This window comes from Tripterygium wilfordii, chromosome 22 (assembly GCF_013401445.1).
Source record: "Tripterygium wilfordii isolate XIE 37 chromosome 22, ASM1340144v1, whole genome shotgun sequence".
Classification (NCBI taxonomy): Eukaryota; Viridiplantae; Streptophyta; class Magnoliopsida; order Celastrales; family Celastraceae; genus Tripterygium; species Tripterygium wilfordii.
In genome coordinates, this window is record NC_052253.1 from 9661608 (window position 1) to 9684246 (window position 22639).

The window sequence follows — 22639 nt, forward strand, 5'->3', positions numbered from 1 at the left end:
AACCCAGTAAAACCGCCCATCTATACCTCTTTCATTCAAAATTTGTCACAGATCTAGTGAAATCCATAAGCCAAAGCTCAAATCTTCAAGGTTGAAGTATCGGGACGTCTAAGCTCCGTAAGCTGCCATAGCAACGTCGTTGAAGACATAAACAAGCCTAAAGTCGGCAACGCAAGCTCCCTATTCGTTCCCCTAGAGCATGTAAGTGTTCACCGTGGTCGCTAAGTGTCCAACCCTTCATCTCCTACTTCACCGAGTCTGCATTTTACCGTACAACATTTTTTGCTAAAAAATCTTGTCATTTAAGTCGAGAAGGAAGATAGCACCAAACTAAGGTTAGTGTAGTGCATTTTATGAGATACTAATACCAGTACAAATATTTCGTGCATAAATGATTTTTCGTTGATGTGAGACAAATTTTTCGTTGGTTACTTCGTTTGTTTTCGTTTAACTCAGGCAATTTTTCGTTGATAAAACATTTATAGGGTTGATAATATCACGATTTCAATGAAGTTGGTTTCTCACCAAACAACTTTAACCATGGCTAGATGTATAGCGCAGAAGATGGTTCGACCATAATGAATAGGATGGTTAGACCAATCGTAAATGGCAGAAAGTTTACACTTACACTTCACCATTCTGTTAGTGTAATAAAAACACCAGTAAATTTATTTTGTTGCTAAACGTGTATATTTTGGTTGCTAAACGTGTGTATTCTCGTTGTTAAATGTCTGTATTGTCGTTGATATCAGACAACTTTTTTAGTTGATAACTGTTTTACTTTTCTTATATCATACCAATTGTAGGTATTTCGTTGATAACTGTTTTACTTTTCGTTGCTAAACGTATATAATTTGTGCATGTTTCGTTGACAAATTGCATGTTTTTGGTTTTTAATATTTTAGATGCAAGTTTTGGTTGATAACCCTGTTACTTTTCGTTGAATTTTTTGGTTGAATACTACTTATTTTGTGATTCAAAGATGGAAGAGGTTAGCATATTGGTTCGTTATTGTGGGTCTTGGGAAAAGGTTGGTCTCAGTTATGCATATAAAGGAGGGAAGAGTAAGGGCATGATCATTCCAAATGACATTTCCTACAACCAATTATTGGATGTGGTGTACGAATTGACCAATATCGATCGTCGGACACATAACATCCAATTGAAGTATATTTTCAATGTCCATGGTCCAACTGAACCTGTTGAGATTGAAGGTGACAGGGATGTTCATTTTTTTGTACGATGCAACAGTGACAAGAACATACCTGGGACATCTCTATGCATTTCAAACACTGATAGAGAGGTATATGATGATGATACTGATGTAAATTTTGAGTTAAATGATGATCGATATGATATTGAAGATACAGAATTGTTTGATGAACCTGACATAGTTGGATTCAGCCGGAACATTGATGATCGTAACGAACCTGAGATAAATATATCAGAAGTTAACGCCAATGATCATACAACTGCCCAGGAAAATTTTTCTTCTGAGGGTAATGCTGGATTTGTCGGTTCTAATTCAATTGGTGCATCACAAAGCTGTGGTAATATGATCTCACCTGTTGTACATGATGATCCATATGCTGTTTTGAAAGTCGGAGAAATATCCAAACAAAAAGAGCTTGTTTAAAAAGCTATTCATGCATGCGCTTCATTTTCACTTCGAATTCAAAGTGGCAAAATCGACAAAAACTCTTCTTGTTGTTCGATGCAAAGTAAGTGAATGCAAGTGGTGGCTTCGAGCAACAAGAGTTGAGGACACTTGTTTTTTCGTGATAAAGGTATATCGTGACGAACAATTGTCTTCTTCTTGTTTTGAATTTCATGAAGCTCGTCAAGCAACAGGTTGGGTTGTGGGGGAATGCATTAAGTCTAAATATGAGGGGGTTAGTTGCATTTATAGACCAAATGACATAGTCAAGGATTTTGAGAGAGTGCATGGATTTTCAATCACTTATGGGAAAGCTTGGGGGGCTAGAGAAAGCGCCCTACATTCATTGCATGGTACGCCAGAATAATCTTTTGTTGAACTTCCCTCTTTTTTTGCACAATTGGAATCAAACAATCCAGGAACAGTAACACATATTGAGTCGAATTCTATCAATCGATTCAAATACTGTTTCATGGCCATTGGACCATCATTAAGAGGTTTTCGTACTTGTGTAAGACCTGAAATTTGTGTTGATGAAACTCATTTGAAAGGTAAGTATCTTGGAACATTATTTGTTGCCACATGTTTGGATGGAAACAACCAGGTTTATCCTTTGGCTTTTGGAGTAGGGGATTCAGAAAATGATGATGCGTGGACATGGTTCTTTGAAAAATTGAATGGAGCTATTGGAAGCATGGATTCACTCGTTTTTATCTCGGACAGGAATGCAAGTATTGAAAAAAGTATCCGGAGAGTTTTTCCAGAGGTCATACATGGTGTTTGCATGTATCACCTTGGTCAGAATTTGAAGTCCAAAAAGTTTAGTGATTCCGTCATCCCTGTATTCTACAAGGCAGCAAAGTCATACAATAAGGTGGAGTTTCAACATATCATGAATCAAATACGCAGATTCGATGCAGGTAATGTTTTCAAGTATTTAAGTGAAGGTGGTTTTGAGAAATGGTCTAGGGCTTATTTTCCTGGACAACGGTATAACATCATGACAACAAATATTGCTGAATGCTTAAATGGAATATTGAGGGATGCTCGAACCTTACCTATTACGAAGTTGATGGATCATCTGCAATCTTTATTACAATGATGGTTTCATGAGAGACGATCAATAGCTCTTGAAATGAAAGGTGAACTGACTGACTATTACGATAAAGTTGCAGAAGAAAGAAGGAATAGGTATTTAAAGTAATTTAATTCTCGTTGATAACCTTGAGAATTTTCGTTGATGATTTATTTATTTCGTTTAGAATTTTGTTATTTTGGTTGATAAAATTTTGAGAATTTTCGTTGATGATTTATTTATTTCGTTTAGAATTTTATTGTTCTAGTGGATAAAATTTATCGTTGATAAATTTGATGATTTTGGTTGATGATTTATATATTTCGTTGAGAATTTTGTTATTTTCGTTGAATAAATGTTCCGTGGATAACTATTATTTTCGTTAACTACTTATTTTTTTTCTCATTGATTACTATAATTTTATCGTTGATAATTAAAAATTGTCAATTTTTCAGGGCTACGATCATGACTGTGGAGCCTATTAGTATAAATACTTTTCTTGTTAAAGACGGTGATGATGGAGGACAAGTGGCTTTGGCCAGCAAGACTTGCTCCTGCAGAGTTTTTGATATTGACCATATACCTTGCGTCCATGCTTTTGCAGCATGTAGAGTTAGAAAATTACTAATAATTTCATTGTGTTCGCAATATTATCGTACTGACAGGCTGCTACTGGCATACGCAGAACCAATCAACCCTGTTTTGAACATAGACACTAATGTTCTGACTGAGGAAGTGAGGGTTGTGTTACCTCCAAAAACCAGGAGAAAAAGTGGACGACCAAAGAAACGTCGAATTCCATCATCCGGTGAGCAAATACAAAAAAGAAAATGCAGTCGTTGCAAACAAGATGGTCACAACCGTCAAACTTGTAGCCATTTGTTTACACCCTAGCACGTCAGCACAATGAGAATTATGTTTGAACTTGGTCATTGGTTTTTATTTGTTAGGGTATCTCATGTTTCGTTGATAACTATTATTCGTAACGTTGATAACTCTAACTGTTTCCGTTGGTAGTAATATGTTATGGTCTATAGTTTTTCGTTGATAACTATTACTCATAACGTTGATTACTCTAATTGTTTCCGTTGATAGTTATATGTTATGGTCAATAGTTTTTCGTTGATAACTATTACTCTTAACATTGATTACTTTAATTGTTTCCGTTGATAGTTATATGTTATGGTCCACAGTTTTTCGTTGATAACTATTACTCGTAACGTTGATTACTCAAACTGTCTTTGTTGGTAAATATAGAATATCATATATATAAATGAAATAATTACAATTGTATTTATTAAATAAAGATAATATGTTAATAAAATAAAAATTACATTCCCATCATGCCCATTTTCCATGTCTCGACGGCAAATTTTTTCCTAATAAATCCCATGTCCTCAGGTTTCAAAATGGTCACGTCCTTATCAGCTGAGAGAATCTCTATGAATTTTATACAGAACATGTCACAGTCCGAAATGAATGAAAAAGCAAGCGAAATTAGATCAATTACTTATTAGAAGAATATTTATTAAAGGAATATAAAACCTTACCCATTTTGTTGTTGAGGAATTTCAGGTTGACGCTCTATGGTCCGTGGAGATTCGTTGTCGATGACGATGGCCCGCTTCAACATCTTGGGGATCAATGTTGCAATGGATTTCATTTCATTATTAAATGTCTCTTGTCTGGTGTGTTTGATAAGTGAATCATAGCAAATGATCCTCTTTTTTTGAAGGTCTAGCACACCAGCAACCCAATGATCAGCAGTTATATTAATTGGGAAATAAACCCTATCCAAATTGGACCAAGAGACCATATTTGCCTCAGATCCGTCAACAAAATGTAGTAGAAGCTCATCACGGTCCCAATGTGAAGGCTCATTGTTCTCTTCGTGTAATTTGTAACGGATGTTGAGATATGTCTGGAAAAAAAATTATATTGAAATTGTCAACGAAAAAATATTTACGTTATAAACGAAAGCGTGTATCTTATAAACGAAAAGTGTAATATAAATGTCAACCTAAACATAGATAAAATCAACGAGAATTAAAATACTTACATGAAAAGGTGTATCCATAATATCACATTTTTGTCTGAAAATATCAGTATTCTCAGACATTCTTTTACGAATGAACTCGAATGCAACGTCAAGATGCTGCAGAACATATTTATATCATTATAAGAAATAAAATAAGTTTATCAACCATAAACACCAAAACAAATACAGTTATCAACCAAATCTATATGCATATATCAACCTATAATTAATTCATGTATAACGACAACCATTGGATATCAACCTAAATAGAAGCAGTACTCAACGTAAAAGTAATTCAGTTATAAGCATAATTTAAAAACTTTCATTAACATAATAACTAATGTATAAATTTCTATATCATTAACAGCAAAAGCAATGTACAAATTAAGAGTTATAAGTGCGTACCGTATCTAATAGCCACTTGCTTTGGTCGATGATTGTATCAAATCAATCCTTTTTTGCATCAATTATTTTTAGATCAATTGCCTTATCATGATTGATGAGATTCTTATAGAATTCATCCATTTCAACTTCCCATTCGTTCGGATACTCTGAAATAGGATTGAACTCTGGTAGGATCTTTCTCTTCTTTTTGGAAGGGTCCGTATATGGTGACACTTGGTACGGACCTCTCTTCTTCAATCTTTTGCTCTGATACTGTTGACCTTCGGTTGCCAGTTTTGCCAACAACGTAATTTATTCGCATCAGTATCATCCTCCTCATTATCAATAGAACTAATCCCATCAACCATTTCTTCATTCTCAGTTTCTTCAACTGAGGCATCAACAGTTTCTTCAACTAAGGCATCAACCTTATCCACATTCAAATCAATCAGTTCATCAGGTTGATCAACCTTAACTTCAGTGATACCAACCATAAACTCATTGGTATCAACCTTATCTGAAGTAGTTTCAATCGTGTTGCCAACCATAAAAGTAAGGTTATCAACCTTAAGTTCACTGTTTTCAACTTCAAACTGGTCATCAACTTTATCATCAGCCTTGATATCATCACTGTAAACCTTCTCATCGGCTACAGAAGGATTATCAACATGACGATCATCATCATCAACAATCTCATCGACATGGGGGGAAACATAAAATCGATTTGCATCATCATCATCATCGGTTGTTTCAATTGGCAAATGATCCACCTTCTCAATAATATCGCTAATAACTTTATCGAAATCTTCATTGGGTTCATTTGCCAAGTGATCTTCCCCCTCGATGGATGTTATATCACCCTTCTCTAGGTGCCCAATTTCCACATGCTCAGCTCCAACTCCATCTATATCATCATTTAAAGAAGGCTTCTTCTTCATTGAAACATTCTTTCTCCTGGAAATGAGCATTTCCAAACGCACTTTTCTCTTCTTCTCCAAATCTTGTAACTCTGATATTTCTTTGTCTGCCTTCGGCATTAAACGTGAGCTCCTTCTCAGAGTATTTTTCTTTACCTGCTTCCCCTTTTTTATCGCCCTCATCTTCACAATCTTTCTCTTAATCCCCACATTTTCTTCCTTTTCCTCAACTTTATCATGTACAATTTTCTTTTCTTCTTCTTTTTTGCTCAACTTCTGAGCAGATTTTAGGCCCACAATCTCGTTCTCAATAGAACTGAGCCTCACCGAGATATCATTTATCTTCCATCCAGTTTATTTTCTAATTCAGCAAGAGTATCATTGACCAATCCCCTGATCAACGAACTCACAAGCAATCCCATATCAAATGTATCATCTGGCTTTTTAACTGAACTGACATCAGAGTCAGCTCCAGGGTTCTGCATGGGTTGCTTGGCTTTCTTTGCCTTCTTTAATACGACACCTACATTCCCTTCACAATTAGATGTATACTCTTGCTCACTTTCTGAGTGTGTGTTGACCATTTCAAAGACTATAACCTGAAGATGAAAAAATCATATAAATTAAAACATCTACATTATATTATCAACGTAAAAATATACAATACCAACATAAATATATACAATACCAACGTAAATATATACATTACCAACATAAATATATAAAATACCAACGTACATATATACAATACCAACTTAAAATTCTCATTAACAACTAAAACTTCTAAATTATGTATTATCAAACTAAACATTTTCATTATAAACCAGAAAAATATAATTACCTCATCCGCCTCCAATATATCATTGACAGTCTTCGACTTTGGTGCCTTAGTTGATGACCATTTCAACATTCTAGGCAACAAATTCAGATCAACATAGTTTGCAAAACTTTCTGTAATATTGGGAATAACCTCATATACCCATAGTTGGAAAGCCCAAGGAAAGCCCAGTGGATTGTACCATTCATAATCATTCTGCTTAGCCTTAAATTTGTCGGACCTTCCAACAAGACAATTAGTCAAGGACTGTATTGTCTTCTTGTAGGACAAAGTTCCTCATGGGTACTTGTTGAACATATCAAGATAATCGACCAGATTCAACAAATCAACATCAATCAACAGCTTAACATCTCTACCTAAGAGTACAGATTCAGCAAAATATACAAGTGCCAACTTAAAGATATCTTCTGGATCTTGGCACTACATAAAAGTCCTTCGTAACTCTTAGCATGAAATATGATAGCTTCCATTGAAATACTTATACTGCAAACCCACCCTAGGTTCACTAGAATTCTCCATCTCTTTCAAATATAATGAGATGTCTGGTAGGGAGTGACACCTCAGTCCAGTTATGAGGTTAAATTCCCTTATTGAAAAACTAGATTCTTTTCCACCAATCAAAAACACCAACTTTCCTTTTTTTTTCATCCTCTTTTGATTGTATTTGCCTAAGGAGGAGTTGGTGTACAATCTGTGGAGCCCATTTAATGTTTTTTAGTTGTAAGAACGCACCAAAATAGGATCCCTTAAACAAAGTCAGCTGATCTTCGCTCAGCTTACTCTTGATATCGCTTATTGTTTCATATAACTTTGAAAAAGAAAGAACCTTGGCACCAAATCTCTCATTGATGGGAATCTTGTACGCCATTTTATGTCAATTCTGCATGTATATGAAAAGTGTAAAATAAGTTTATCAAACATAAACACAAAACCAAAACAATTATCAACTAAATATATATGTATTTATCAACGAAAAAGAAATATAGTTCTCAACGAAAACGTAATATAGTTCCCAACGAAAAAGTAATAAAGTTATCAACCTAAAAGTAGTAAAGTTATCAACCTAAAAGTAATACATTTATCAACCTAAATAAAAGTAGTTATAAACGTAAAAGTAATGCAGTTATCAACGAAAAAGGTACCAACTTTCATGAACAGTACAACACCTTTCTACATGTACTGAAAAACTGATAACCACCAACATGCATGCCTTTACCAACGAAACCCAACACCCTATAACATATATGTTACACGCATGACTGTTTCACTAACATCTTCCAAAAATCTCATACATATGAACGAATATTCAAACAAAAATAACGTAAACCAGCACCGTCAATCCATGAAATGAAACTAACCTTAGTCGCGTTTGTTGTTGTTGTTCGTTGGTAAAAAACCAGAAGAAATTCCAACAAAGTGGTAGTCTCGGAAGAACGAAGAAGATGAAAATGTGAGAGAAAATTTTTATCTTGCTCGTGCGTGAACTGAAGACGAAGAAGATGAAAGGACGAGTATAACGCAAATCGAGACGGTTACTGTTGGCTTGCAGAGTTTTGAACCGTGCAAGGGTAATTTTGTCTTTCCACGCGTCAAATGAGTTATATTTAAGTGTTTTGAAAAGAAGGGTTAGATTTAAAAATTGTTTATTAACGAGGGTTATTTTAAAAAAAAAAAACCATTTGAGAAAGGGAATGAATAGTCCTAGTCGGAGGAGGAGGAAAAAGAGTCGCTTCGTTTCACTCCGAAGGTCTATTTTTGGGCCTATTTGAGCATTGGTTGGGGCTGGCCCGCTAGCTTTCCCAGCCCGCCCCACCAAATACAAAATTAAGCTGCGCTCCATAAGAATAAGTTCCAACACGGAGCTTGTCCTTGCAGCATTTTTGAATGCTGCAGCATTTTGGCGTGGATCTCACGTTTTTTTGTGTGAGTCCCACCTAAAAATTATAAACTATTGGTATCTTAAGCATAACACTCACATAAAAATTAAGGTTTTAACATTATTTATTATACCTAATAATTTTTTAATATAAAAATTATGTTTAACGGTGTAATTGTAATTATATTTTAATAAAAATTATAAATTAATTATATTTATTCATTTATAATTATAATAATTAATATTAATATTGCAATAAAATAATTAAAATTTAAAATACAAATAAAATGTAATATAATTTCAAATTAATAATTATCCTTCTAAATTAATAATTATACTTATAAATTATTATGTTTATTCATTCATAATAATTATAATACAAATAAATTTTTTACACAGCTTAACCGCTAACAACAATAAAAGTTTTACCAAACACCTCATAGCTTATTTCACTGCTTTACGCTCAGCTTTTTTCTCATAGCCTAATAGCTAGCATTGAAAATCAACACAACCGCTCTGCCAAACACACACTTTTATCGATGAGTGACCGAATGTGCAGTAATAGCCTAGTAGGTTGGTTTGGGGCTTGGAGTTTTGGACAACCAAGTGAGGTTATTCTTTAAGAGTATAAGGCTTTACGCCTTAAACTGGCCCGTGTAATCGGTGAAATTATTTATTTAGATACCAGCCCAATCCACTAAGTTTCTGTTTCGTACACAATTTTGACAGTAGCATATATTGTGGACAATTATGCTGGTAGCATATTTGCTGTTAAAATTATTGTGTAAATTACATGCATGCAAGGGTTATGCATTTAAGTTGTGAGCAATCACAATGATGTAATTTTGTTAAGGACAACAAAATGTATTAGGATACGTGTTTTGTTGATGTGACGGAGTATTTTGTTGGTGTGACCGCGCCAACAAAATGTATTGGTATAATGGTGTAAATTTATTGGCTTTGTTTTTAGTATAATAGATGTGGAGCTCAGTATTGTTTTTGGTGTTAAATATGAGTTTGTGTGCTATGAGACTCACAAATAGAGCCAACATAGAGTAACCACAATGGTGGTTTTTTGCTAGAGACAACAAAATGTATTGAATATTGTTTTGCTCATGTGGCTAAGTATTTTGTTAATGTAACTGGGCTAACAAAATATATTGGTATAATGATATAAATTTGTTGGCTTGAATTTTGTGTAATAGAGGTAAGACCCGTATTAATTTTAGTGTAAAACGTGTGAGTATTTTAGGGCTCATCTAGGAGCAAACATATGGGCATGTGCTTTGCCATGCCCACATCCATGCCACACCAAAATGAGGCCATTATATTGGCATTGTTGGAGCATGTACATTTTTTATGACCCATTAGAAATGCACTTTTTATAATCCATGCTCCATCAAATAGCAACCATTATGGTTGCTCTTACATGGACTTTGCCATGCCCACATGTTTGTCCCGACGAATTTGGGACCTCAAAAGTGGACTATTGTGATGCACTTTTACCCATGCCCCATTAAAAAAATACAATAAAAGCCTCACATGCCCCATTAAACTTGTACCATGACAAGTGCTCTAACAAATTTAAATAAATAACAAAATAAATTGTAAACAATTTTTAATACTAATAATAACATTATTAAATAAATTAAAAAAGATAAAATTATAATAAGTATACTACCAACAATTACTTTTCAAAAAATTTTAAATAATTTTTATTTAAAGAATTATTAAATTATTAACTGATCCAAATTGAAAATGTGAGGTAAAAAAGGTGGAGAGAGAATGAAGGTATTATAGTTACTCAAATGTAAAGTGAGGGTTAAAAAAAATGGTTGTAAAAAAGAATAGAATTGTCCAAAATGGGACCATTTTAGAATGGACATTGCTTCAAAATTGTCTCCGTTTTTGGGACAAAATATTATTGTTTGGTTGATGTTAACCAATATATGGTCCACCAACAATATATTGTTGTTAAAAAATGTCAACCAAACAGGGGCCAAGACTTGTCTCCTTAAATTTCCTGTCACGACGTTTGTTTAGCAGATGTACACTGGGCCGGAAAACCCAGTCCAACCTGATAGTTTTGGGGCAAGCCCAATAAAGTTTTAATTAGATCAGGTCAAACCCAGTTAATTTCTTCTGTTATCGGATTATCGGATGACCTGATAACCCGATAACCAATTAAAACAAAATTTTACATTTAAAAGTATAACCTATAGGAACAAAATTTCTATGTTATCAAATTTGAGCATTTGACCTAGATACATAAGTTCTCTGCCTCATCTCTGTCTGACCCTTTCGGCCTCTCCGCCTCGTCCATCGTTTCTCGGAGAAGGCTTATCTACCTCTCAGTCTGGTCTTTGTCTAATCATCGGGGCCTCACTTTGTCTTTGCCTCTGCGTCAACCTAAGGTCGTTAGTATCATCCTTTGCATCTCCGACTCCATCTCTGGCTTTCCGCCTCTACCTATTCGACCTATCTCCCAATCTTTGTAGTTGCTGTTCTTTTCCATTCAAGAAGGTATTTTTCTACTCTTTTAGGGTTTTTGTTTTGATTTATCGAATATTGGTAAATTGTTTAATTTGGTTATGTTCCTGACCTATTCATGCTTGTTCTATGTTCATCCATGGTTTATTCATCACACTCTAGCTTGATTGATTGCAATATGATTTTTCATAAGGGAACCTGGTTTTTTGAATTTCACCCTTAAAACTTTTTTTTTTTCGAATTTCACCCTTATGATTTTTAATAAGGGAACCTGTTTGCTGCTGGGCACAATGATTCTTTTTTTAAAATGCATTGACATAAAAATAGTCAATCTTACTAGGCACCATATTATTTGCTACTATTATCATTGTACTGCATTTCCAACTGCTTAATTTATTGTCCTGATAAGATTTACAGCGCTCAAAGTGCCACAGGAATATAAACATGGCACATAACAATAAAAAATATGGATAAATGATTGCAAGGTACAATAAGACACAATATCCAAAATGCATCGATGAATGCAAGTTACAACGTGTGTGTATATATATATATATATATCCCGAATTCTCACACCCGGGATCCCATGAATTTTTTTAAGTGCGGGATACCTTTTTCATTCTTGATTACCAACATTGCACATGTGTGCTTTAATGTGGGCCAAGGCCATTTGATCTGATCAATGGCTGAAAACCTATCCCGCACTTTAAAAACACTACGGGATCCCGTGTGTGAGAAGCGCACATATATATATATTTACATTTAAATTCTTGTGTATATTTAAAACAAGTGGAACAATTGAGGCACACCGAACACCGAAGCACTCGTTGACCAAGTGTATACATGTACGCGTAAGGCCACAATCACACACAAAGGAGGATCCATTTAAAGAAAGTATACTCCCAAACAACAAGGATATCCGAACACCTAAATTGGTGGTGGATTGTACACCCCATCCTGAGCAATGTGATGCAACAAGGCAAGCAACAATAGTCCACAAAACTTGACTCAATATATGCCACATTTACAATACAGTTCAAAATATTTACAAATGATATAATTTTTATATCATTACAAGAACTTGTTTTAATAACAACAGTACAACTAGGTTGTATCCCAAAACAGTTTACAATACGGTTTTCCTCAAAAATCCCATCTTGTGATCCAACATGCTAGGCCGAAACCCTGACGTCACTCCCGAACCCCTCATCTATTGAACTCCACAAGGGTATAGAATATGCAAAATTTTGACTTTGAATGAATTTACAATTTCATCTTTAATACACTAAAAGAATTTATGCAAATAAAAGTATTGATGCAATATCACTGTAACGAAAATTCATTGTAAAACATGATGGATGCATGATGGTCTAAGCCCACAATGACATGTCCATGTTAGAAGACAAAGAATAATGAAATCCAATAAATATCCATGGACAACAGTCCAATACAACGATTTAACAAGTCAATAATGGTAGGAACAAGTAAGTTTAAGAATTTATAGGGCTCCTATAATGATTCAATACAAGACATACAAATAATTATCAAAAAGGGTAGAAGTTTCCCTAACGCTTGCTCAATAAGCTAAATCCAATACCAACTTTAAGCAAATAACTCCAACCACTATCCAATGAGCAAACCTATTAAAAACAACATATTATGACTTAATTTATTAATCCTAGCACCAATTTAACAAAACCTCCAATTTGGATCAAGAACCTTAGAATTGTAATATAACAATTTTCAACTAAACTTGTATCTATTGGGATAATATTACTTCCCCAAGCGTAGCGACATTTGAAGAAGTTCCTAATAAAAAAAAAAATAGATTTATGGTGTCAAACCCCACTTTGTTGCAAACCCAAGAAAGCTCAAAGAAAATATCTTAATTGGAAGCAATTGAAGTAAATCAAGTTTGTGGGTGGTTTCTTACCGGAGAATGGTGGTTGGCCGGTGATCAGAGGTGGCTGGCAGGTGCTCGCTGCCGTGGAAGACTGCTGGTTTTGCGAGAGAGGTTGCTGGTTTGAGAGAGAGCAAGACAAAAGGAGAGACTACGGCGGTTTGTGGTTTTATACGAATTTTTCTTTGGTTTTTTTTTTTTTTTAAAAGCCCACAATGCCCTCTAATTTTAAATATTTACAATTCTGCCATCTAATAGTTACAACTTTTTCCTTATATCCAATTGGCTATTCTTTTATGATTTAATTCTCTATAATTCCATATGGCTCGATGGATGGATGGTGCTACTAACACACTTTCCATTTTAATGGTCTCACAAAATACGAGATATTACAAGATAAGTATCTGGCTGATGATCGCGAGACACTATTGGAGAACTTGATTTATTGAATTTTTGGAAAGTGATGGAGGCATGATTTTCGATTATTGCATCAATTGCACGTGATATTTTTTCTATCCCCGCTCCCACTATTTCTTCGGAATCTGCTTTCAGCACTGGTGATCGTGTGATATCGGCACGATGTAGTTCTCTACTATCAAGAACTATTGAAGCATTGTTATGCACATAGAATTGGATTAAAAATGCCGATGAGTTGATTCTGGATGACAAAGCAGCTCAAGAAGTGGAGAGGGCTGCTGAAGAAGGTAATTACTAATTTATTACACATAAATCTTTTTGTGAATTGCTTATTTTCTTAACTATTTTAAGAGTTAGGTCTTAATATTTATACTAATGTATCTCATAAGTATAAGATTTATAGTAATGTACCTCTTAAGATTTTCTTAATTGTTTCTGAATATTGAACCTTGTTTTAGAATTGGGATGGTGGAGCTGGACAGGATGGAGGGGTTGGACCTATTATTGTACGGGAAGCTTAATTGAAGACATTGTATATTGGTATGTGAGAATTCGTGAATTACACAAATTATGGTATAATTGCTAATTGATTTTGCATGGTATTTGCCTATTTATAGTAGCGTCATGGAAAGTTGGAAATAGGGATCATAAAGAATCAAGATGAAGAATGTTGGTGTCAATACTTTGTATTAAGGAAGTTTTTTTAATTTTAATATTTAATGTTGGTGTCAAATATTTAATGTTTTTTTTTAATTTTATTGACGGAATGTTTTAAACTTTCAAGTTTTAATGATTGAGCTGTTGACTTGTTCTTGCTGGCTTGCTATAACTCTGTCTTGTAGCAGGAGCACTGAAACTGAGATGTTTTTAATAGTTCAAAACTTGTCTTGTTCTTGCTGGCTTGCTACATATTGCACTGAAGTAGCAGAAATGTATTATAGGGTTGTTAAAAAAACCGTCAAAACCGAAATCAATCAAAACCGAATCAATTGGTCCGGTTTTTAAAATTCTTTTTACATATTTGTCCATTAAAAATCGGACCGAACCAAAAAAACTGATCAAAAACCAAAAAAAAACCCCGACAAAACCGATTTTTTGGTTTGTTAAATTTATGTGAAAAAAGTCAAAAACTGACCGTTTAACTCCCCTATGTATTCCAGTGTTTTTTATTCAATTTTAGCAGGTACAATATTTGACTATTTGGTGGGTTACCTATTACTGCATATGCATAATATTTGGGATTCAATTTTGGCAGTTACTATTATAAGATTTGTATATAATAAGGATCATGCTATATCATCAAGAATACATGTTAAGAAGACAATCTTGAATCCATGTTTACAAAACAGAGAAGGATGGAGTCTTATACAGACAAAGCACCTTATGTTCTTGAAAACACTAGGAACTCTCACTCTTGAATGAGAGAAGAGGAGAAAACGCAAATGGCGTTTATGATTTGGCTTGAGACCACAACCCTTGGCTTGACCTTTATATACTAATTTAGACTAGAATCCTATCAAACCCTAATCTAATTAGTATTAGGTTTCGACACATTATAACCCATACCTAATAGATATCTCTAGACCCCAATTAATAGATCACTTATTCGGCCCTATAGAATTAGATAGCTCATAATACAATTGTCATTTAATAAGTAAACCCAACACAAGAAATTATTAAGGAAAACCAACAGGTACAATATTGTACGTATATCCATTATGCAATAACTTTGAAGAATTGAGGGAATTCTTCTTTTTTTTAGGCAGTTACAATATTGCATTATGCATTGCAATACACTGTTCCCATGTCATTTTTTTTTTACTTCCCAGTATATACATTATGATTTATGCACAATAATTGGTGTGTTTGGTGCACAATTTTGCACCACAATATATAGCATATATTGTGGTGCAAAAATGTGGGAGCACCAAACGACATTTTTCTGGCGTAAACTCCCAGACAATTTTGGGACAATAATATTGCACTTTCAAAATGATGCTCTTTTGGACAATTTCTAACATTTTTACCACAATTTTCCATTTATGTCCAATAATTTAATTGATTTTTCGATTTTATCCTCGGTATAAATGAGGACTTGTCGCAAGATTTTTATTTATTTATTAATATTAATAATTTATTTATTAAATCTGATAATTGTTCAGATAGTATTAATTTATTATATCTCATAATTATTTATTAAAAATATATAATTTATTATTTATCTTATTTAATTAATATAATGTTATTAGTATTGGGTATTTTTGCTTACAATTTATTTTGCTATTTATTAAAATCTGTTACAATCTACATGTATAATGCCCCTACACGTAATTTACCATAATAATTTTAACACCAATATGCTACCAGCAAAAGTACAACCAAACACCTATTAGTATTTCAGCAACCATTTATTACCACCATATATACTACCACATTATATGATACAATATATGCTACTGTCAAAATTGTCTATCACACATACCATAAGGGAATTCTTCTGAGAATCTACTAATTTAGTGTGTTAAATCAAACTGGGTTACCCAAAACTCGAACCCGGAGACCCGAACCCGATAACCAGAGACCCGAAACCCTTTTACTCGATAATTCTTAACAGAGTTACCAGATGGGTCCTCGTCTCTAAAAAAATTACCAAGTCGGGTCAAACCTGATCCGATAACTCGGATCCTGGCCTAATATACAACCTAGCTTAGCTCCAAGATCCAAATACCAAGCCCAAGCCACTAACACGTTATTATATGAATTATGTACAAATAGAAAAATCCTTGTTCACTAGGGGTGTAAGTTTAGTGGTTCGGTTCGGGTTTGATTCGGTTTTAGTCAAATCGAATATTTTCGGTTTTATATTTAATCAAACCGGACCAGACTGTTATACAAGCAGAAACCAAAATAAAGCAAACCGAATATTTTGATTTTCGGTTTAAACCGGAAAAACTACAAGTTTTCAATCTAGTTCAAAACTCAGTCATGCACTCAGTCCAAAACTCAAACATGAACTCAATCACGAAATCAGAACTCAAAACTCATTTAGTACATCCAAAGAGTTAGAGAAGACAATAGTCAACAGAAGTTAGGAATTGAACAAGAATACAAGATCACTAGATTGAGATTCAGAGCAAGAACTTGGGGTTTCGCCATAGCCACTTGACTTGGGTTCTGTTGCCACCAACCTTTGGGGTTCCACTTTGTATCCCGTAGTTGTTGGTTCCTACAAGGCTACATCGTTGAAAGTCTGAGATGAGATGAAGACACAGAGTAGGGGGAGTGATTTGACTATTTGAGAGAGAGTCCTAGATACTAGAAAGTGGAAAGTGAAGAAGTAGACATCACATTAAATAATTAGATAAACATGTTACAACTGTTAAACAATAGTAATATTATAATAACATATTACATATTCATAGAAATATTGAAATAAGTAAATAATTTAAATTCTTAAACTTAAACACAAAAGTCTATGTATATAAAGTATGAAAAAAAAAACATTATATGAAAGTTCGGTTTTCCCGATTTGAAACTGAATTAAACATTAATCCGAATCGAAACCGAAAACTGTAATTTACATAAATCTCAAACCGGGACAGGACCGTGAACCGCCAAACAGAATCGAAAATATTATTTTGATTTGGTTTATGGTTTGAAGTTTGGTCTGGTTCGATTTTTACACCCCTATTGTTCACTTCAAAAAAGGGAAGCTCAATTGTGTAGTACGGCCCATACCTAGAAAGATTCATCCAAGGCTTTAGAAAGAATATTTGCCATTTCAAGCCCAAAAAAAAAAAGAATTAAACACTTTGCAAGCATAATTCTTCTTAACTTCTTCAGTGCCAAAAGGTTGTTGGACAAATATTGCAAATTTTTTACATGAACCAATAGACAATAGTTTATTATATGAATTATGTACAAATAGTGGCCTGCATTTACTTTGGATAAGAATATCCGGCAACTCCAATTGGAAGACTAATGATATACAATAATCGCCCAAAAAAACATGTACATCACATTCGCGGAAGCTTCAATGCGACAGATACGCGTAACTGAAACATGAATATAATAATTAAAGATTTTTACGAGAAGGAATTTTGATTAGTTTAATTAGTTGGCAAATTATGTTTTTCGTGTCGTTTGTTAGAAAACAAGCATACTCCAAAAGATTCTTAATTTGTTGGCAACGTGTCAGGCAAGCAGGCACGAATGGATTTTAATAATGCAAAAATTTGCCTGGATTTCAACTCATATAAAAACATATTTCTTTTCCCTGTCACGTGTCCAACGGTGATTGGTTATCCATTATCAATTATGGGTCCCACACGTTAGCAGTCAATTGGAGGTCACTTTTGAGACAAGCTAGACCACATTCGAGGAAATTTGAATGCGACATATACGCATAACTGAAACATGAATATAATGATTAAAGATTAGTTGTCAAATTATGTTTTTTGTGTCGTTTGTTAGTAGGCAAGCATACACCAAAAAGAGTCCTAATTTGTGGCAACGTGTCAGGCATGGAGGACAGTTACAGGTGTCGAACAATTTGCATAGCAAGCAGGCACGACTGGATTTATACCATTTACTTTGGTTAAAGTCGTATCATTCAACAAAACAGATGTTTTAAAAGAATACTAGCAAATTGCTTGTTAAACAAACCAATAGAGTCCGAGTTTGGCAGATATTTACAAATGACAAATAATTCGAAAATGATATGTAGCCTATCATTGTTCAAAATTTATTGTTTTAATATAGATTCTATTGTTTTTTACAGCATAGTATATTATTTATTGTTTTAGTTCTGAATTCATTGTATTTGGAAATTCCATTGAAAAAACAATGGAATTAAGATTTACCTGATAAAACTCATCGACAATGGATCTTTTTGGAAAGAGTTTTATGTGTTGATTCTAAATATGTAATTTTTCTTAAAATCTAACATGTATTTTGAGAGTTAAAATGTTTTAAAATTTCATTTAAAAGACTTAGGCTCCCATGGACTATCATTATATGGACTATCTAATACTTTTACAAATAATTCCCACTTTATTCAACTTTGAGGAATTTGTCAAGTTCGAGCTCGCATGAACTGAGTGGGGTCAAATTGGGATTCGACTATTTTCTTATAAGTTGTATCTCTGTCATGATTTCACTTCCTCTGTCAATACACTGAAAGAGCCATTGGGCAAAGCTATAATGAGTACCATAATGATATTATACAAAGCCAAATTGTTAGCTCAAATTCTGGCCACATGTAATTACGTGACAAGGATCTGAAAGAAATATCATTTTTATGGCAATTTGTGTGCTTATCCTTAATCCAAAACGTCAAAACTATAACTAATTTGGTAAAAACAATATATGTACCAACCATCATTTATGACCATAGTATTTGTGCAGTCCCCATTTCCTCCTTTATTATTGTATGTTATGAGTTGTATGTTATGATTGAGTTGAAATCCACTTGGTTAATAAGACCAAACCCCACCTACTATATGTTACAAGACCTTTTTCTAACCCAAGTGAGTAGGGTTTTGACCCTTTGAGTTTGACTTCGGTCCTTAGTAGTTGGGTTAAAATGGAACAAAACCTATGGGCCCGATATATCTATGGGAACGAACTACTCAAAGCGGATTGAAAGTTTATTATTTTCTAAGAACAGTTAGTCAAACTAATGGAACTTGCGGAATATTAGACCAACAATCAAAACACATCGAAATAATGAGGAAAACCAAGTAGGGAAAAACCTCGAGTCTATCAAGCGACCAACTTTGAAAACAATCCTCTATATCAATAAAGATTACACAGGATCTAATCTAAGATACCTCAATACATCAAATAGTTAGTGTATGTTTTCCTAAACCCCAACAAGTATGTTTGTTGAATGAACCTTGGCCGCAACCAAAGTATCAGTGTTGAGAAGAGACTGTCTGGCACACCACCAACAAGGAACACACTCCACGTGAGCTATCTTACGCCAATCTTCTTCACCAACTGTCACAACAACACATGAAAACAAAAAGACCACCCAAAACTTGAATAGAATTTGCTTTGTATACTTGAGCTTGTGCTTTGATAGATCTTTGAGTCTTTGGACAACAAGTATATATACCTCCTTAGAAACCCTAATTGCCTAAGGCTTCAAATCTCTCATGATTCTAGTTTCTTAAGTTGGATTCAATCACCAACCTAAACAACAGGAGTTTTCTTAACCCGTAACTAGGAAACTTAAAGTACAAGTATTCCATATAAAACAAACCTAGAAACAGAGTTTCTAATGACTAAAAACTCTAACCTAGTTTGACAAAAGTAGCAACTGCCCATGTAGAGGACAAGACATAAATGTCGAGCTGGAATGCTTTTCTTATGTGTCACCAAAACCATACTTACACCAAATTACTTCAATCTGTCCAGTAAAGTAGGCTATTATAGGATACATCGCTGCAAACAAAGAACTCATACACACAGATATAAATACCTTTAGTCATTAACAACTGAGCACTCAACTTGTCACTACTCAAAAGGTTCAAAATCCTTACACAGATAATATTGTTGACATGCATGAATGTGGATTTCTGATATCGTGGGCTAATTCCATATTATCACATGCACAAATTGAGAACGGGAATAAAATTATTAAAGGCAAGGATATTGATAAAATTAATGAATGATAATATGCTTGGTATTTTAATAGTTTCAAATAATTGTACAAAAATATTAAGCTCCATAATGTGTGAACACATATGACTCCCTGTCCCACCGCAAACTCCCACTTTTTGGACCCATACCGACCAAGCCCACCAAGAGTGGGCCAGGCCACATGTTCCAGCCGCTGTTCACCGCCGCCAGAATTCCAAAATTCCCAACCTGTCCTATCTCCATTTTCTTCACTCATCCTTAACGAATCCGCGTATTCCGTACTTGTCCCTTCTTCCACCGCAACCGCCCGGGCATCGTTGCCTCTCACGACAATCCATCCACCGTCGGATTCCACGATTGCCCCTTTACTTGCAGCTAATTTGCAGATCCTACCCCTTAATAGATCATCGTCGATGGAATTTGAACTCGTTGATGGAGTTTCAACATCGTCGTCCACTTCGAATTCAGAGTCATTACAGTCCAGTACGCACCGGGGAGATGAGTTAAGAACATAATTTTTGGACGGTGAGGCAGAGTTTATGAACGGATGCTGCAAAAGCTGATCACAGCTCCACCTCTGGCTTGGTTCCCGTACTAGGCACTTTTCCAGAAAGTCGCGACCCAGTTCAGATAACTGAATTGGGAATTCGGGCAACTCGCTGGAGAAACCGATAAGAGTCAGTGTGTCAAATCCGCAATCCTCCCACGCGGGCTTTCCAGTGACCATCTCTATGACCGTACAACCCAGAGACCACACGTCGCTCTCTGGCCCCTGATATTCGCATCGAATTACCTCCGGCGCCATCCACAAAGGGCTTCCACGTGGCAGCATTGGAGCATTCTTGTTGTCGTCAGAGAGCTCTCCGATCCGCGTAGCCGACCCGAAATCTGCGAGCTTCGCAGATCCCCAACCGGCACCCACCAACACATTGTTCCCTTTCACATCGCAGTGTACTATGCCTTTCGAATGCACTTCCTTCAAAGCAGAGACTAAGCAGAAGGTGAAGGACCTCACGATCCTCTCGTCCACGCGCCCTGCCACATCAGCAACGGGACCACCTTGCAGGTATTCCATGTGAAGGTTCCGATACGACGTGTTGTGGGGCTCCAAAGAAACGTCGTCGCCGAGATACTCAACGACATACGGTGAAGACAGAGAACGGAGAATCCGGATTTCGTTCTCCAAACACTCAAGTTGAGGACTAGTAGTGGCACACGAGGTTCTCTCAACTGACTTAACAGCAAAAACGGTGGCGTCTGATTTGTTGACTGCGACGCTAACTGTGCCGAAGGAGCCTCTGCCTATGCATTTTCTTCTCACCCAAGAAGCCATGGTTGTGCTCCTCACTGCGTCAATTCGCGACTGAGAATTCAGAGGGACCAAACAGGGTATATATATAGTCGTGACGAGTTTTCCATGGATTTAATTTTTTGCTGACATGGAATTACAGGTGGATAATTCGCAAAAATAACATCTGGTGGTGGAACTGCGAATACACGGGGGTTGATACTGGGTTTTATCCTTATCCGTGACCGTATATGGAGGATGATCAGGATCTTCTGATTCGGATCTTGTCTTGATGTGTGATTTGGGGTGGCATCTAATTTAAACATGCATGTGGTTGTAGAGTTTTTAACTTGGGGATTTGTGGCGGTGTTTTAGTATTACACTCGAGCGATTTTCGTTGAGAAAATCACGCATGGAGTCTGATGCGGACGTGCGACACCGAATAAGCAAATCATAAGCGCAGTGGAATGCACGATTAGAAATTAGGTCCCCACCAGATGAGATCACAGGGGACACGGAAACGATTCAGTTAAGACCGGTTTTTCGGAATTTCTATTGTGGGGCCCAGAAATGTTGCTCTCGTGGCCAGAAACTGTTGGTTCACGACAGAACAACAGAGAAGTAGAGGTTCAGAAGAAGAAGCCCACATCGAGTGCAGATACCCACGATGGATCTGTGTCTTGGTTGGCTTTTACAGTGGGTGGGGAGTTTGAGTAGAAGTGTGTTGACGTGCTCCACCAGCCTCCATTACATAAAAATATCAACATTTATCAAAATAAAATAATAAATAATGCTTTCACAAGCATGACAACAAATTGTCTTAATAGAGTATCCAATTCTTATCTTTTTTATATATGAAACACAAGACAGACAGGGGACTCTTTTTGGGCAAGGGTAGGCGCATTTGAAGGGCCAGCCAAGACGAGTTCGGACAATTTTTTTATTTCCAATCATGTTTAAATAATTTCACGTGGATTAAATGTGATCAACCGAGGATGATAAGGTATCCGTCTTAATATAATGTTGGGTTAATTATACTTTTCATCATCGAAAGATATGGATCGTTCACTTTTAACATTCAAATATTTTTTTGCTACAAAGTCATCATCTATTT

At 35.3% G+C, this 22639-nt stretch overlaps 3 protein-coding genes across 3 annotated transcripts; 2 read left to right on the top strand and 1 right to left on the bottom strand.

The window, feature by feature from the left end:
- Positions 1 to 1646: 1646 nt before the first annotated feature.
- On the top strand, positions 1647 to 2759 carry LOC119991509. Its single transcript, XM_038837855.1, has 2 exons — positions 1647 to 2010; positions 2077 to 2759. Exons 1-2 carry the CDS (start codon positions 1647 to 1649, stop codon positions 2757 to 2759), a joined length of 1047 nt encoding a protein of 348 aa, XP_038693783.1.
- Positions 2760 to 2792: 33 nt separating this feature from the next.
- Positions 2793 to 3626, top strand: LOC119991510. Its single transcript, XM_038837857.1, has 2 exons — positions 2793 to 2848; positions 3188 to 3626. Exons 1-2 carry the CDS (start codon positions 2793 to 2795, stop codon positions 3624 to 3626), a joined length of 495 nt encoding a protein of 164 aa, XP_038693785.1.
- A 16507-nt stretch (positions 3627 to 20133) lies between these two features.
- LOC119991511 (mitogen-activated protein kinase kinase kinase 17-like) lies at positions 20134 to 22422 on the bottom strand. Its single transcript, XM_038837858.1, has one exon. The coding sequence runs from the start codon at positions 21568 to 21570 to the stop codon at positions 20134 to 20136; it is 1437 nt and encodes a 478-aa protein (XP_038693786.1). The 5' UTR covers positions 21571 to 22422.
- Between the last annotated feature and the right edge of the window lie 217 nt (positions 22423 to 22639).